Source organism: Acomys russatus, chromosome 14 (genome assembly GCF_903995435.1).
Source record: "Acomys russatus chromosome 14, mAcoRus1.1, whole genome shotgun sequence".
Taxonomy (NCBI): Eukaryota; Metazoa; Chordata; class Mammalia; order Rodentia; family Muridae; genus Acomys; species Acomys russatus.
This window is the reverse complement of record NC_067150.1, coordinates 54,410,564-54,428,306: the sequence shown is the minus strand read 5'-3', so window position 1 is coordinate 54,428,306 and position 17,743 is coordinate 54,410,564. Positions and strand designations below refer to the sequence as shown.

At 44.5% G+C, this 17,743-nt stretch overlaps 1 protein-coding gene across 2 annotated transcripts in view; it reads left to right on the top strand.

The window, feature by feature from the left end:
- Positions 1–17,743, top strand: part of Map2k5 (mitogen-activated protein kinase kinase 5) — a 223,863-nt gene that overhangs the window by 138,839 nt on the left and 67,281 nt on the right. Inside the window, exon 17 of one of the 2 annotated variants that reach the window (XM_051156629.1) lies at positions 10,568–10,597. The exons of the other annotated variant lie outside the window; for it this stretch is intronic. Within the exon in view, the coding sequence (XP_051012586.1) occupies positions 10,568–10,597 (30 nt within the window). The remainder of the gene's footprint in view (positions 1–10,567; positions 10,598–17,743) is intronic. 2 annotated transcript variants of the gene reach the window in all.

Below are 17,743 nucleotides of genomic sequence, written 5' to 3'. Positions count from 1 at the left end.
AACTTAGAGAAACCCGCAGGCGAGGCCCACTGCTCCTAGAGTCCTCTCCCTCCTCAGTCCAGTGACCTGGGGATACCTTGCAAATCCTCTTCTCAGTCCTGCAGGCCATCTTACGTACTTCAACTCTGATCCCCAAGGAGCTTCCACATGTCAACCACACCTATTTAGGAAGTTCTTTTACAGCCCCTGTCTTTTACTTAGAAACTAGAGCATTGCTGTTGTTTAAGGAAGGGAGGAAAGACTGTAGAACCCGATGACTCGTGCCCCTTAGCACTGAGGAAGCCACTCCAGAAGTGGCATGTGCCCACCAGGTCCCCACACAGTTCACACCATGAGCTCCTATGGAACTGAGACGTTCAGGGATAGAGTCTGCTCTTCTTTCCTCTTTAGAGCTGTTGATAGCCCTCTGCTCAGTGACGTTCTAACGAGAAGGGTGACACACATCTCTTCACGTGTACCGACAGCTAAGGAAGCATTTGATACTTGTCACCTGTGTAAGCTCTGCCTGGAGTAATGGGAAATGACGAGAAGTTAGTGATCTGTGCTCTACTTTGTAAGTGTCAAATCTCCCGTCTTGCAAGTGAGGAAGCTAAGATCTAGAGAAACTGACGGACTTTTCCAGAAGGTTAAATGGCTGTACCATGCTGCATAGAGCAGCCAGTTCCTGCCTCCCAGATGACATGTGCTGCTCTTGTCGAGTAACGGGGCAGACAGTGAATGAGCAGGACATTATGTGAAGGCCGAGGCACGCTGGCTGTGCGCCTAATCAACACTGGTTCCCAGTATCACTCTGCAGTGCCCTGTGGCGGGTGTGTCGCACAACACTTTGCAGAGTGCCAGTTCTCTCCCAGAAACTAAGGCCTAGTTGACTTTTTTCAAAATTAACCTAGTCTCTGATACAGCTGAGGTAGGAGTTCAGCGTGCTCATCTGCCTGGTGCTGCCCTGCATTGGCACTAAGAGTCTAGCCTCTGCCCTGGGAGCTCCTGGCTGGAAAGCTGCACTGATGACAGGGAAGGCTGCCATCAAAGTCCAGGAGGATTGCATTTACCCATCACTGCTTAACAAGCCCTTAAAATGACATTTATTTACTCAGGATCCTGTGGGGCAGGAGTCCTAGCAGGGGTCAGCCATCCCTTTCAGCATGAAGGGCCTCAGGAGCTTGTCTTTGGATAGTGTTTAGAATGGGGGTTCCACCAGCGTGTGTGACTCCTGAGTGGCGAAGAAGGCAGGCTGGAGCATAGCTGTTGTGGTGTTCTTGACCACACAAGCGCTCCTCTTCTCTGCTTCCTTGGCTAGCTCAGGCTCCTTGCACCTTGTGTGTAAGCTGCTCAGAGGTGCAGCACTGTTGAGCTCCACCCTCCGAAGTGGGACAAAACTACCTCTGCCGCGTGTTTCTGAAACTGCACAGGTCCCTGATAAGGAAGCACCAAGGCCGCTCAGTAAAGCATCCTGGTAGGGCAGTCCACCTCTGGAAACACAGCTCCCTGCAGATGACTTTCTGAAGAAATGGTGGTGCGCTAAATATTGCCAGATGGGGTAGACACTAGCAGACAGCTTCCAGCTGGAGCAGAGCACTTACCAAGCCAGGAAAGTCGGAGCATCATCCCATTTTGACTCCCTTGACGTTGAACTAGAACTAGAAAAAGTGAAGATTCACTGGAGCTCAATAGACTAAACCCCAGCCCTGATGTCTTCTCAGATATCCTCAGCTGCACGACTACAGAGAACAGTTTAGAGCTGGGAGCCCACAGAGGTTTCCTCTAAGAGATGTCGTATGGTGGAGCTGTCTGTTGTCAGAGGACAGGTCAGCACTACATATCACCTTAAAGGGGAGCCATGACTTAATTCTTATAAGGCTCCCAGTGGTGAGAACGAAGCACATGAGATGGGGTTCTGTGTTTAAGTCTTTAATAAGAACTAATCCATCTGGATCATTATGATGCTTCACTATGTAAATGTGGTCATGGCGGGTCCTTCTAGGTCGAGATGTGTTAAGTGAGAGGGCTCTGTGTGTCTGTTAAGGCAGCAGACCCCAACGCTGAAGCATGTAGTGTGGTCATTTAGGCATGGTAGCTAGAAGCAACCACACCATGTCCTTCTAAGCTGACCAGACAATTGAAGGTGTCTCCATCCCGATTCACATGAATACCTAATGTTGTTGGCCCTGGTAGTATTTCTCTTGTAATGAAGAACATTTAAAAAAAAAAAAAAAAAAAAAAAAAAAAAAAAAACTCTTGGCTTACTGTTCGTTTGTCCACAGTGCTAAAATTCACTAGGTATTAGAGAGACAGGGAAATGTTGACACTGACCGTTACCAGGCAGGTTGTGATAAAATTCCCCAAGAAAAAAGTATGGGCAAGGAGTAGTATGGAGTTGTCTGCACAGTTGCGGCCAGACTCTTCTGGAACAGACATTCCCACAGAGGAGGAAGAACAAGGAGATGTGTAGGAGCTGTGTCCTGAAAGGCAGGCAGATTCCGTTTGTCATCTGTCACACAGGCTAGGGTTCCAGATCGGAACCATCCTTGCTGTTGCAGTTAGGGTGCTGCGGTCATTTGAAGAACAATGCTCTTACCATTAGAAACCTGGTGTGGCTGTCATCCATCCTAACGCAACGTCTTTCTAGTTCAAAATCTCACACCAAGCCTCCTCTAATGCAGGGACTGCCATCAAAGGAGACCCTTTTGTGGTTGTTTGTACATGACTTTTAGAGATTTTTGTTATAGTTTAATTAGCATTGCTGAGAGCAGAGTCACTGATGAAAATCAAGATAGAACAATTAGAATGTCTGCAAGGCCACAGAAGTGGGCCTTTTCAAATAGAGAGGCTTTTTTTTTTTTTCTCTTTTTATTAAGTTTAACAGTTAGCAACCTCGTATTTACTGTGGCCTGGCTGAAATTAATATATTACCTTTAAACACAGTATTCAGCCAGCCAGGCTTTGATTTAATGTAGTATATATATAGACAGGTAGATAGGCACACACATACACACACCTACGCACACACGCATGCGCGCGCGCACACACACACACACACACACACATTGATAGACAAAAAAAAAAATGACGCAAATAAATAGCATAATGCGGGGAGAATGTTTATGTTTCAGGTCAGCAGGGTTAAGAAGTCCAAGAAACCTTTATAGATTCAACACAATAGCGTTCAGTATGCAATCTACTTTTTATCATCCTTCCTGGCCCTTCAGGATAGGAAAACCACTGTCCGGCAGTAGTTTGCTAGCAGGAGAATTAGGAGTAAAGGTACTGACGCCTGAGGGGTGGGTCATGAATTAGTAATTGCTATGTGGCGGATGAGCCCGTCAGAAGAGTTGAAAATGAGGAAGTTGCCTCGCAGAGCGCTATCAATCACTCAGTGACCATAACTTGCAGTAATTAGTGTATTTTATGGGCCTTTGCTTCAGTGGCTCGAAAGCACATATGCTGCAGTCACAGCTAAACTTTGCCGGAGTAATATTCCAGGATGATTTATCCTCCTGCTGCACTGGGATACAACCCTATATTAGGTGAAGATTGTGAACTAAGCTGCAATAAAGTGTAAGTTTAGGTACAGTTTGCCCAGGTTGAGACCTCAATGTATCATGCTTCTGAGCGGTCGAGGTCGGGCCACAGCAAGCGATCATTTCTAACAGTGAAACAAATAAAGCAATTAGAGGACCAGCATTAGGATATTGTGTTTGTGAATTACTGTTGCCCTCTCCCCATTTAAGCATCCACTGTAATAAGCCCACTCCTAATTAGAAAAACAGCATTGCTGTATTAGAATCATTTGTTTGTAATGCTGTCTTTCCTCCATGATTACTGGTGATCCGGGGTGGAAAGCGAGACCTTCTGAGTGATGGAGAAGTGCTTGATTTATCCTTCTGTGCTTCTGTGTTTGGGCTCCTTAAGTTACAATAAATCTACTCAGGATCTGTGGAGTCTGGCGAAGAGGAGGATTTCCTTTAGAAATGTTGGCACATGTTAAAGAGCAAGCCTGGCGGGAACCTCCCAGTTAGGCTCTTTCTACACAAAGAGAGAAAAAAAAAATGTTATTTACCAGCTCTCAGGGGCACTTGGCACTCTTCGAGCAGGCATAATGAGTTATTTGCTGAGGTTCACCCAGTGCACCGGAAGTCCCCGGGGCCTTCACAGACAGGGTTCCTGCCATTGCCAAAACATCTGTAGAGCCCAGCATCTAATAATTTAACAAGCTTTGCCACCAACTTACAGTATGACCTTGGGCAAATTAATTAAGCTTCTGGTGCCTCCATTGGGCCATAATTCTGTTTGTGTTAAAGAAATCCTTGGAGTTTGTAGGCAAGCATTATGTCGAGCTAAGTATGAATTGAATAAGGCAAGAGACTCGGCTCTACCGAACTCTCTGCAGATGAGCTTTGCGGCTTCTGATGACCTGTTCCTGGGCTTGCCTGACGTAGCTGCCAGTGAGAGGCTGGGAAGGCACATAGTGTGGCACCTTCATTACATTTATTTGCCATCTTTAATTTCCAATGCATTATCACATCATATGAGTTAAACAATAATAGTAAAACAAACTAATTGTCTTTAATTAAGGTGAATTAGGTTTTGATTTCAATATATTTGATGTAGTGAGAACTGCGGATGTGGAGGGTCCCAAAGGTTATTAGGGCAGATTTCTGTGGGGCCTGGTGGTATCAGTAATAACCCTCTTCCTCATGGTTCTAGACATGAACAGATATGTCATTTCATCAGTCTCTGTTACTCGCACTTATGCCCCTCCACAGGGGTCGCAGATTCCACAAGTTAGCAGCTAATGGCCTTATACATTAAAAATGGAAGCTCCCCTCACTCCAAGGCCTTGCAAGGCTTTGTTCTTAAGCCCTAGACACTGTGGAGTACAGCTGCAAACTATAGGCAGAAGATTAAATTAATTTGTAACTCCTTTTTTTTTTTTGGTCCCGAATTGCTAAATCCTCCACATTTAATTGAAACCCTACTTCAAGACGCTCTGTGTTTCTGCGTTCTTTGTTGTCAGTTTAACCCCGAAGCTCTTTAACACTGGCAAATTGCTGTTATATCCTTTGGATTGTCTTGAAACCATTCCATAAGCGGACAGTGAAATTGATACATGGGAAAAAATGTCAAATCGTAGGGTAGATGTTAAAGTATTTAATATTTATTGTGGGTCTTCTCCAGCATAGTTTGAGGTGATTTAAGCTTTTTCTTTAGGCCTGAGTAATTTGGTCTTGGGATAAAACCTCACCTAGGGAATTTTATGTCATTTAGTACTTAAGTGTATTTTGTTTTGGGTTGGTTTTTTTTTTTTTTAAGTCTCCCTATGTCTGAATGCACCAAGTGACTGTCAAGTTTCTATGAAAAGAAGGCTTAACTGCAGCACACAGTCTAAATGCAAAATCTGTAGATGGAAGTTTAATTGTGTAAAATGCGCACGAGGTAATTAAGAACAAATTTCAGAACATTTTGGACTAGAAAATTTCCCTTCAGCTATATTGAAAATGCTTATATTCAATTTGCCGTTATGCTGAGAAACAGGATATGTCTAAATTAAGATTTTTTTTCTTTTAATCGAGTGATTTTTAGTGCAAGTGTAAACTTAAAACTCATCCCGTTAGCCAGGTGTGGTGGTGTACACCTGTAATCCCAGCACTCAGGGAGGCAGAGGCAGGTAGCTCTTTGTGAGTTCAAGGACAACCTGGTCTACAAATCAAGTCCAGGACAGCCAGTGCTACACAGAGAAACCCTGTCTCGAAAAAACGTCATCCAGCTGCATTGCTGATGGCCTGAGTGTGCCCTCACTGCTTCTGGCTGCGTTGCTGATGGCCTGAGTGTGCCCTCACTGCTTCTGGTTACATTGCCTTTTCTCTCTTTATAGTTCCAGAATAGCAGTTATTTTCCTGTCACGTTGTTACTTTGTACATATTTTCTGCCTGCCGTGGTGGCACACGCCTTTAATCCCAGTACTCAGGAGGCAGAGGCTGGTGGATTGCTATGAGTTCAAGGCCAGCCTGGTCTACAAAGCGAATCCAAGACAGCCAAGGCTACACAGAGAAACCCTGTCTCAAAAAAAAGGGGGGGGGGTTCTATTATGTATTTGACAATTGTTCTAGTTCTCTGTGTGTGTGTGTGTGTGTGTGTGTGTTACACACACAGAGGCCCAAATACATTTATTATTTACACTATAAAATCCATCATACTCCAGTGCTGCTACGTCAAGAACAACTCGTAGGGCATGGTTGGTCAAACCAAAGATCAATAAACAACTCTGAGGAACATTTCTAGTTTCACAGTAAAATATTAGTGGTTCCCATTTTTCGATGTATTCCCAACTCGTGGTCATGTCCACAGCCTCTTTTTCCTGCCCTTTATATAAGAAATGTCCCACAACCCCTGTCGAGCAGTTGGTTAGTGTTTGGAATTAAAATGCACTTGTTTACTTAACATTAAATGGAATCCTTTCCCTGCCTCCTGTCCACCTCCACCCAGCCACCCAATAGTAGACTGTTCCAGGTCCTATACAAAGCCAGCTGTCCCCTCCTGGGAGTGGCAGGATGAGAGTCTGTTGATGGATTGCTGGAGTGTCTTCATTTCTCAGTACACTTTTTTTTTTTAACACTGGACTTAAGCTGCCTATATTTAAATGTTTCCCTTGTAAAGATGACAGAGTGAGTGGCGGTCCCTATTGGCTAAGCCCTAATCTGTTTGCTTTGTTGCAATCCTTCTTTTCCTCCCGCTTTACTTTAACTGTTAACCTATTTATAAATCTAAATCTACACACAGAGGTCATTGGTTGGCTGAACTTAAACCATTTTACTCAGTAAATTTAATTAAGAAAATACAGTGCAACTCATAAGCAAATGAGTTTTTTCCTAGTTTTAAACCAAACCACCCTCTTGAGTGCTGATTGCCTTGCCCGACCCCTGGTGATACAGAAACAGGCAAAATTAAAAAGGACATTAAAGCTTCATTAAATCTGAAACACATTTAGTACAGTGACATATCTGCAGGCCATTTCAGAGAAGATTACACACTCTCTTTTGTAAGTTTCCTAATTTATAATACCTTGACAATAAAAACTGGGGAAATGCAAGTTGATTAATAGGCCAGTAGGGGTAGGAGAAACAGACTAGCCCAGACCCAGCCATCTGAAATGCCCGCAGCATATGCGTGCCCTCCCTAAGGGCTCAGTGTCTATTTTGACTTTTGTGAAGAAGTTCTTCACAGAGCCATGTCTGTGCAGAGTCCTCTTTCTGCTTCCACCTAACAGCTTGACATAGGGTTCTGGGCCACCCTGTGTTCCCTTCCACTTGGTCATGAGACAAGTAGTGGGGAGCGGACAGCTCTGGGGCTGCATTCAGCTGAAGGATAAAGTCACAGAGAAGACAGAGTCCTCTGAAGGGGCCTTCAGTGCAGCCCCGTTACACCAGCCTGAACTCACTAGTGTAGAGCTGGGACCCTTTAGCCTGTTGACACTCCATAAGAAAGGAAGTGACCATTCTGCTACCTGTCAAAGTCAAGGGACCCTTCTGTGTCATGTAAATCCAAACAAATCACACCTGCATGATGCCAGGTAGGACTGAGGTCCCAATGGCTAGATGTCAGGAAAACATGAAGCAAAGTCACACCCAAGAATACTGCTTTCCCCAGGCCAGCCACTGCTGCCTGTTCCTAAGCAGACTGGGCAAAGGGGCCGCCGCTAGCCTGCCCAAGTCTTCTCTCCAGCCTCCTGCAAAGCAGGGTCTTGAATGAGTGACACCAGCCATCCTTGCTTCTCTGTCCCAGTTATGACAGAGCGCCCTGGTGCATGCATGTACATGTTCCTGTCTGCTGGGTCCCAGCTGCAGACCACTGCTGACTGGCCAGTGTTAGTTCTCACAACATCCTGCTCTGCCCTGGCTTCTGAGGCCTTCTGCCTATTCTACTTCTGGTGGGTTGTTGTTGTGGTTGTTGTTTGGGTTTTTTGTTTTGTTTTTTTCTGTTTTGGTTGTTGTGGTTGTGGTTGTGGTTGTTGAGAAAGGGCTTCACTGTGCGGCCCAGGCTGTTTTTGAACAAGGATTGTGCCGCCACAGCTTTCTAAAGTGCTGAGATTATAGGCAGACACCATCGTGCCTCTTTCAGTCCTTAATTCTCTAAACTGCAAGAACCAAGAGTGTTGGCATCTGCCGAGTCGCTTAGCTTTTGGTAATACGTGTGGTAGGCACGTTGCTTCTGCCAGTCAATCATGTGGGCAGAAGTCTTCCACTGTCCCCAATGATATGTTCAACATGGACCCATATGAAGAGTGACATATCTCTGTAAAGAATTAAACCAGAATGTTCTCAGTGTTTTGTAACAGTTTTCTTGGCCCTTAGCCATTTTGGATGAGCCATCCACCTTTTGCTGTTTCTTTACCCAGATGAAATTCATACAGATCAATATGATAATATGTGGCAGCTTTTTGGTCTCTCCTCACTGCTGGCCAGGTCATTACAGAATGATCCACACACCACAACAGACCACAGTGACTCGCTGGCAGTCGCACACTGTGCTCTTCAAATCTAAGACAAGCCTGCAGCTTGTGTTGGGTGAGAGCAGAGTGGGAACAGCACAGCAGCACGTAGGCAGCAGCCAGAGCCCCACAAAACCTGCCAGGTTAGCTGAGCACCCGTCCTCTCTCCCGTGCCTCGGTTTATACGTCTTCTCACTTGTGTTTGAAAAGATTAAGGAAATCTGTCAAATGAAATAAGAGCCTAAATGTATATCTTGAAAATCCGTATGCTTGTTAATGTGTCTAAGATAAGAGCACAAGGTGGCACTTGACTAGCTATTCTAGCACACGCAGGTGCACACAGCACACATAGACATCCAGATGAGTGTTGGCCTTTACAAAGGAGTCCGCCATACAAAGTGCTATAGTTCATCCCTACTACACTGCTGTTCAAACTGCCTTTAGAATTATGAAAACCTCAACACTGCAGTCTGCCCTCAGTAAGTAATCTTTGTAGGTATCCAAGGTTTGCACATATATGGGCATTCAGGTGTCAGGCTACAGAAAGTCACATGGTCACCAAGCTAAGGGTGTCATTTTAAATGCAAGCTGTGAGTAGTTCTCATAAAGGGAAAGAGGTTTGTTGTTGTTGTTGCTGTTTCATCAAATGATTTTAAACACCATTTGAAGTGTTTGAGCAACGTGCGTGTCTTGAAAACAAGTGTGCAGCTATCAAGGTCTCAGAAGATAGTGCAATGTGCTGGGAGGCACACTGGATTAGGAAGCAGGTTTGGGCACAGTCCCTAGATTTCTCTTGACTAACCACATGAGAATCCCCTGAGTGGGACTCCAGGATTTGCATCTGCCCTGTCAGTCCATGTGCTCAGGTGCACTTTGGCTTCCTTAATGTTACGCTTCTCCTGTGCAGGCAGGTACAGATACGTGGGGGTTCGGAACTGAGGGTAGGCCACGCTGGGAAGCTCCACATTTTCAACATGGTCTCCTCTAACCAGGTTATGGCCAGTCAGGATCAGTGGCTCCAGCCCTTAATCCCAGCACTTGGAAGGTGGAGGCAGGTAGTTCTGTGAGTTTGAAGCCAGCCTGGTCTACAGAGGGAGTTCCAGGACAGCCAGAACTGTATATACAAAGAGCTAAGAGGGAGGGAGGGAAGGGGGGGGGGGGGGGGAGAGAGAGAGAAGTTGTAGTATATTATTTGTTCAACCTGGTCTTAATACATAATATCAAGCCTGTTCTTGTCTAAGTCGCTTAGTTTTTACATGTGAGGTAACAAAAGTGCCTAGGCCAGAAACAAATTGCAGTATACAAATCAAAATAAGCGCAGAGCCAGGCGTGGTGGCGCACACGTTTAATCCCAGTACTCGGGAGATAGAGGCTGGCAAATCGCTGTGAGTTTGAGGCCAGCCTGGTCTACAAAGTGAGTCCAGGACAGCCAAGGCTACACAGTGAAACCTTGCCTCAAAAAAACAAAAACAAAACAAAACAAAAACAAAATAAACACGGAGGATTCACTCTCCCAAGTTTAGCTGGAGGCCTCCAGTTCCATGCTCGCATGGCCAGTTCTGTACTAGTGGTAGGGGGGCCTCTGACAGGAACACATGGAATGGTAAGTGGGTGAAAATAATAACCCAGGTTTCGTTTTCATAACACAGCGCACTCCCACTTCCTGCAATCTTTGACCTAGACCTGTAGCCTAAAACCCACAGATCTGCTGCGCTCTAGACCAACAAGATGTTACTATCTTACAAGAGGAAAGGCCCACAGAATTGTACATCTCTGTCTCAAAGAAGCGGGCACACATGCAGCATCCCAGGGTTGAGAATATACCAAGAGAAAGTATGGGGTATAGTGTTCAGTTACTAAAATTAAAATATTGTTATCAGAGATAAAATATTGTCTGTTAAAAATGTCCATTCTAAATACAGTTTATAATGTAATTACAGCAATAATTTAGCTCATGCATTAGAGGGGTCGACTTTTTTTTTATTTGCTAGATGCGGTTCTGAAATGTAGTCCTTGTCTGTGTTAAGGAGATCTGCCCTGCATGCAAATCTATAACTAGACAAATATTATTTCCTTTCCCAGCTTGCTCTTGGGAGGTTTCCATATCCTCAGGTAAGATTGTTCATTACTGCCATTTGCCACTGTGACATTCATTCCTATGTATGAAGGTACAGGAAGCGATTGTGAACATTTGAGCCACATACAAATAAATCTGTCCTGTTAAAATGAAAAGTAGTATCTTAAAGGAGTCATTAGAAGTCTCTGTTGGCTTTTTTTTTTTTTTTTTTTTTTTTTTTTTTTTTTTTTAATGCTAGACTTTCTTCCCTTGTTAAAGGTTGACTGAGACCACTGTGCTCCTCTTTGTGTGTCACTTGAGGTGCCCCTTCTCCCCGGCGCCATGTGCTCATGGTGAGCTTGGAGGAGGGGCCCATCTTCTTCTTCATGCCCTTTATGAGCATTTTGGACTCAATTAAAATCATTCAATTTAAAAGATGAAACAGGGTGCAGCTATCTAATGTGGGTCACACTGTTCTCAGCAGGTGCGTAGGCCCCCAGTTTCACGTCATGTGATTTCGAATACGCACCTTTTCGATTTTGCACATTCCTGTCCACAAATAGTTTATTGTCAAGTATTGCAAATCCTAAATTTTTATAATTTCCTCATGATTTTTACTAGAGAAGGATGCTAGCAGTTAAGATAGAAAGCTATTTTGTGGCTTGAAAATGGTTCTGTTGGGGAGCAGTAAGCAAACCGTCCAGAGGGATGAGAAATGATCGGCTGGCACTTCTCTCACGGTTGCTGTGGACTGTTTTTCTGACATCTTGGTCTGAACGGGCCAAAGTGCCTGGAGGCATGTCTGATTTAAAGGTGGTGTTGGTCTCTGCTCTTTAAGCATCTATTAACTTGCTATTATTATGCAAATAAGTGTTGTATTACACATACTAATTTATGCATGGTTAGATTATGCAGATGCATCACAAACATGGTTATTGAATAATAGGAGGGGGCACCTTCTCCCTAACGGTCTTTAGATAGAAGCGGTTCTCAGCATATTCTTCTAGTGCCAATGTAGACACTTAAAGAGCCTTCACACACTGAAATGTCCCTTCTGAAGCCCTTTTCCTGCAGTTAAAAATCATCAGATGAGTGGAAGAGAAACCCTCCCAATAGGTTCAGGAGCGTTAGCCTCACTTTTCAAATTGGGAAGTCACTTTGCTTAAGCATAATCTTTTTCCTCTAGAACATAGCCACTTGACACACAGTAGCACATAGATTTTGACACATACAGCCATGCCACTCAGCTCTATAGGTAGTCCATCGGATTAACATCACATTGTCAAGATTTACAGTCATTTGAATATTTATCTCGCTAAGCCTCTTAAGTCTGTCAGTATTTTTTAAACAATTCAGTGTTTGACTAATGCATATAATCCTGTAAAGCTGAAAATGAGCATGAGGCCCTTCATGACCTAACTCTTAAACTATTCTTAATAGGACACTTACAAGCCATCTGATGTAGATTGCAAGCCAGGAGGATGGCTTACCATGCAAGCCTGATGGTCCGAGTATGATTCCTGGGACCCAAAGTGTGTAATGGAGAAAAGTGACTCCCACAAGTGGCCTCTGGCCTCTACGTATGTGCCTTTCCCATAATAATAAATAAAATACTCTATAAATTCAAAAGATTGAAACTATAGCCACATCCTCTATGTCCCTAATATGCAGAGTAAGAAAGCAGTGGCACTACCTGAGTAGGTGGCCTGCAGGGTGGTTATCATTGTGTGACCTTAAGCCCTTCAAGTCTGTAGGCAGATATGGGAACAGACAATGTGGCTTTGCTAAATGACTAAGTATACCTGTCCTTGATCAGTTGAGTAGAAGTTAGAAGATTCTAATAGGCTGATGTACCTACTTAGCAGTAACTTTTATGCCAAGGTATGTGCAAGTCCTTGAATTATGATTGAATGCTGTCTACAAAACGATGCTTTTATTTCAGATCGTAAAAGCAGCCTTGATGTCATCAGGTCCTTCCCCAGATCTCTCATTAGAAGTTTGGGCGGTTCCTACTGAAAATCAGGGTGATTCACATTTACCCTACAGACTTTGGGTCCTTGAAGACAGGTTGGGGAAAGGTCCTTTATCAATGCCTTCCATGGGCTGGAGAGAACATTTAGTACTTGAGAGCACTTGCCACTCTCCTAGAGGACCAAGCTTTGGTTCCCAGCATCCATGTTGGGCAGCTCAGAACTGCCTGTAACTCCAGCTCCAGGGAATCCAGTGCCCTCTTCTGGCCTCTGTGGGCACCTGCTTGTGCATGGTGCATACAAACTGGCCCAGACACACACATACATATAAAAAGCAATCAGTCAACTAATTGTTGCAGTCCGTGCTCATCTCTTCTCCCCTCAAATGAAACAGGTAAAGGAAAAATGTATGTTTCTGAGGTAGTAGATCATGAGAGCACCCCTTCATTTTGTCCCACACTGCCATACTTGAACTCCTGGGTGCTGTGAAACCGCCTTCGGGCGTAACATAAGCCGTCGCCATTACTGACTGCTGTCCTGTGGCTGACTTGGTTCCATTGCCTCTCAAGTGGAGTGGGTAGACATGAGCCCTACACTCTGAGTTGAGAAGGATCACAAGCAACATTGTATCAAACCACAATGTGGTGTCTAAAAAGCTGATGTCCCAGCTTGGCTAGCTTGGGTGACTAGAAGCTCAGCCCTTTACTTAGCCATCTTCTGTCCACCACACTGAAGACTCTGCTATCCTGAGTGTGGTCCTTGACCACTAAGGTCCCGTCATTTCGAATCCCTCCACACCTGGCCTGGGGTTAGTCCCATGGAACTGCTAGTCTTAACCCAAAGTGAAATCAAGGCGCCAGATGACATCTCCTACTTAGAGGCAGTTGAGAGCGCAAAGGCAAATCAGAGATTGGATCGAATGATTCGGCTCCACCGCAGATTCGCCAGTCCTTCCCTATTGCTTCGTAAGTTTCTTGAAACCTTGTCTTGCTCATCTCTGAGGAAGAAATCTTCTCTTTCTGGTTTGAGAGCTTCTGCTGTTGAAATAAAATAATAGATATAAAGCTACACAGGAAAATACCGAGAGGCCCCAGTGCCCCACCCCAGCCTGAAGGGCTCCAGTGCAGGGCTGCAGCATCCTAGCAACACTCAGCCCCACTAGACAGAGGGCAAAGCTAGGAGCGGCAAGCTTCCAGACTTCCTTCATCCAGCCCAGTGTCAGTGCTGCTGACAGCATCTTTAGCAGTCCCTCCTCCAGCTGGTGACAGGGTGTGTATCGGTGCAGATGAGGGAGGAGGGCTTGGACATGATAGTCAGTGGCCAGCGACAACTAAGTGAAAAGGCTAGGTTTCATAGAGACCACCTTCCATGTGGATGTCATTGTCTTGTGTAATCAGCTGCTTGCTATTTGGAAACACTTGCAGTTCCTTTAAGGCCTTAGAGTAGCACTGCCTCATTTGGATGCTGTCTGGATTCTAAGAAGAAAGGCTAGGGGCCTCCATTATAGCAATGTTCACTATTGCTGCTGTTGTGAGAAAAACAGAGTTGGGGATATGATCCAGTTGGTCAGGTTCTGTCCTAACTTGCCCCATTATCTGGGAGATGGAGACAGGAGGCTAAAGCATTCAAGGATATCATTGGTTAGAGTGAGTTTGAGACCAGCCTGAGGTACATAAAACTCTCAAACAAACAGACAAAAAACTATGGTACAGTGTCTTGAAGTCACCCAGCCCCTTCCCTACTCAGATCTCCCGAGCACTTTCCGTGACCAGGCCATACATCCCACCACAGGGAACTGTTACTTCCAGCCTCCCAGTAAACAGCCCACACACCTCATCCTAACAGGAGTGGGGCCAATTAGGTCTAGGACTTGGAGGCATTTAAACTCAGTGACTGGCTGTGTCACCTCAGCTTGGTGGCTGTCCATACCCTGGCCCCCACCCCAGGCAGTTCACCAAGCCCTCCTCTCATTCACCTTCCCTGCCAGAGGGTGCTGGGAAGAATGAGCATTGCGGCCTGTGCTGATGGAGATGACAAGGCTCTTCCCTGGAGCCCTTTTGCTTTTCTCGTTATGTGTTTAGTAGAGTGACAGGGGGATGCAGATGGCCTCAGAGCCCTCCCCAGCCCCAGTGCCCTGAAATTCTAGGAGCCTGTGGAGCATGGTCCATAAAGAGATAACGAGTATTTGCTTTTTACATCTTACAAAGCTAACTCCATTGAACAGTTCAGCTTTCATGGCAATATGGAAAGGTCTGTAGGTCTGGACAAGGACTGGAGCATGTAGATCCAGAGACCTAAGAAACATGGCAGCAGGCAGTGGTTTGTTTAACGACACCCTAATTTGGAAGAAATGAAAATGGTTGTCTGCTAACCGTTGTCATCCTTCATCCAAACTTTACAAGGAGGCCCTCCCTCCATTCGGACAGTGGTGAGTCCATCAGGGAGACATGAGGGGCTGGCCCCACTAGGGCACCCAGGGGACTTGGTAGGCAGGACGCATCAGGGAAGTAAAGCGAACACTGATACTTTTGCATATATAAAAATATTGTTCTTGTTTTGCCTACAATTCCTGATCTTGGTTAATAAATTACATCAAAATGACCCCGAGTTAAAAATGGGGGGGGGGGGGAGAATCTGAGCAAATAGTGCCCCTGGTATTGTAAAGCTTTGAATGTTTTCACACCCCATTAATTTATTACTTCTCTTTCTTCATCTTTAAATTTCATTTTTTTTTTTCAAAAATTCCGACTCCCCGCTGCTGCAGTGATTTCCATCTTGTTGTTAATTTCCCCTGCTCCATATGGAGCTCCAGACATTTCACCTGGAGGCTGTACTAGATTCTGCTGTAGTGATCCTACTTCCGGAGGCCAAAACTGTCATTTAGGGTTCCTGGTGCATCTGTCGGCGCCAGGCTTTTCACTGGCATGGGAGAGTGTGAATAACAAATTGGATGCACCTGAGATTCGGATGATTAGTGTGCGCTGTGAATCTCTGAGACTTGTAAGCAGCTCGCTCTGGGGGAGGGGACGGGCGGGGGGTGGGGGGCGGCACTGAGGGTGGGTGGGTCTGAGCCCACACCTCGCATTCTGGGCTTGGCAAGCGGTGTGCAGGCATCGTCGACAGCCCTGGTGCAAAGATGGTAACATATATTTCATCGTGCCTTGTCATTGATTAGAAAAGAGCCTTTAATTTCATTTCACCCCATGTTGTGATTAATTTGCATTCTTTGTCAGAAGTTAATGGAGTTTTTTATGGTTCACTCTGAAATCCTTGAAGACATCAGACTTGATCTGATGTTTATACAACCGCCAGCGGAATTTTTTCCTGTGATTGATGGCAAGCTTGATGTTATTCCAAACGGCTTTTTAAGCTGTTTTTAAGAATTATTTGAATAAAATGCAAGCAAGATATTGTTGTAACGATCAAGATTATCTGTTAAAAATCTGTTTCAAATAAAGAAGATGATAAGTAGAAAAGGGGATCAAAAAGAGAAAAGGACGGCGAATAGAGGCATTATTTATTAGAAGTACGTAAGAATGGCATCAGACAAATTATTGCAGTGGAAGAGATCACTTTTACTGGAAAAATTTTATTATCATCTGACCAAATAGAATAATAAGTAAATCTAAGTTTAAAAAGAACATTTAATCTTAAGGATTAGAAGTTCTCGTGGTTTCTTCCAGCTTTGGCCAGCAGTGTGCATACAGAGATCTGCTGTTTTGACAGGAGACAGGCCTGTCACAGTTGTTAGCCAGCCAAAGTGATTACGTATTTCCTGTCCCAATCAAGAGGAAATCTTTAACCTCAATATGAGTGGCACATAAGTAGACTATAGACAGTCTCCAGTGAAAGAAGGTGTTCCTAAGGGTGTCACCACTGTCCTTCCCACAGACACTACAGAAATGGAAATGCCCCATTTTAGAACCAAGATACTTCTCAGCATCCCATGGTAGGAGCAATGTGTGTTTGCGCCCTGCACGACCTTCAAGGTACACAGGGAGCTGTCGGTGGCGTTTTCATCCTAGCCCCCTGCTGCCAACCTAGGAAATGGGTTCTCACATGCCTTGGGTTACTAGGGCCATTTCTTTGATTTGGGGGCCTCGCCGTGCTTCAGGGTTCTGCCTTCTCCGGGACTGCTGCTCTTGAGCCCCACTCATGGGTCAACGGCTGCTTATGCAGATGCCTACGCTGAGAACAGATTAACTTATGCGCTGTACCTGAAAGTTTGCTACATCTGGTTTTATTGACATTACTGCTTTCTGATCCTTGTCTTAACGTGACCCAAGGTCCTTTTCACTCTATGTAATGCATATTATTGACCAAATTTACCCTGTGTTCATTTAAATGGAAGCAGCCTTTCAAGGAGAAATACTTTAACTTGGTTTGGAACCCTGCTGTTTAAATGTGTTGGGCTTGTCCCTTTCTTGCCCTTGCCACGTGAAGGGCTGGCTTGGAAACGCTGCACTTGTTCTGCAGCAGCGAGCCCCTCCTCAGGATGTTGTCCTACTACAGGGTGAAGAGCCCGTGTTCTTAAAGCTGGTTAAACACGGAGCTCTCTTCAAACGCTGGTGTCACAGCACCGGGGAGTTTTCTTCTGAGTTTTTGAGATTGGGTCTTCCTGTGTAACCCTGGCAGACCTAGTACTCACTATGTAGCACAGGCTGGCCTCAAGCCCTAGTGATCCTCCTGTTTCAGCCTCCTAAGTACTGGAATTAAGGCTGCACCTCTATGTCTAGCTAAAATACTCAGAGTTTTTTTTTTTTTTTTTTTTTGGTTTTTTTTTTTACATTTAATTTGCATGTGTGTGTGTGTGTGTTAAGAGCCTTTCACTGGCACATCGTTACTGACGCCAACGTTGATCGTATAATATTGTCTTACTGTCTATATTAAGTTTAGACTGCAGATATCCTTCCCCACCTATATACCAGCTTCCTAGCTGTGACCATGCAAGTATTTAAAATGCTTATCTTATTTAAACAAATCTTTTTGGATTCATCCTTGGTTAGACAAGACTTTTTGAAGTTCATAAACTCTAAGTACCTGTTGTTTTGAGTTAGATCTCTTACAAAAAAAAAAAAAAAAAAAAAAGCAATGGGTAGTCCACAGAATTATCAGTGTTCATATTTAACTGAAAAAAAGCTAGCTATGTGAAATGATTTTTAGTTAAACAAATTTCTGACAAAATATTTATTTATTACCCTTACTACTTAAGATATAGTTACTTAAAATATA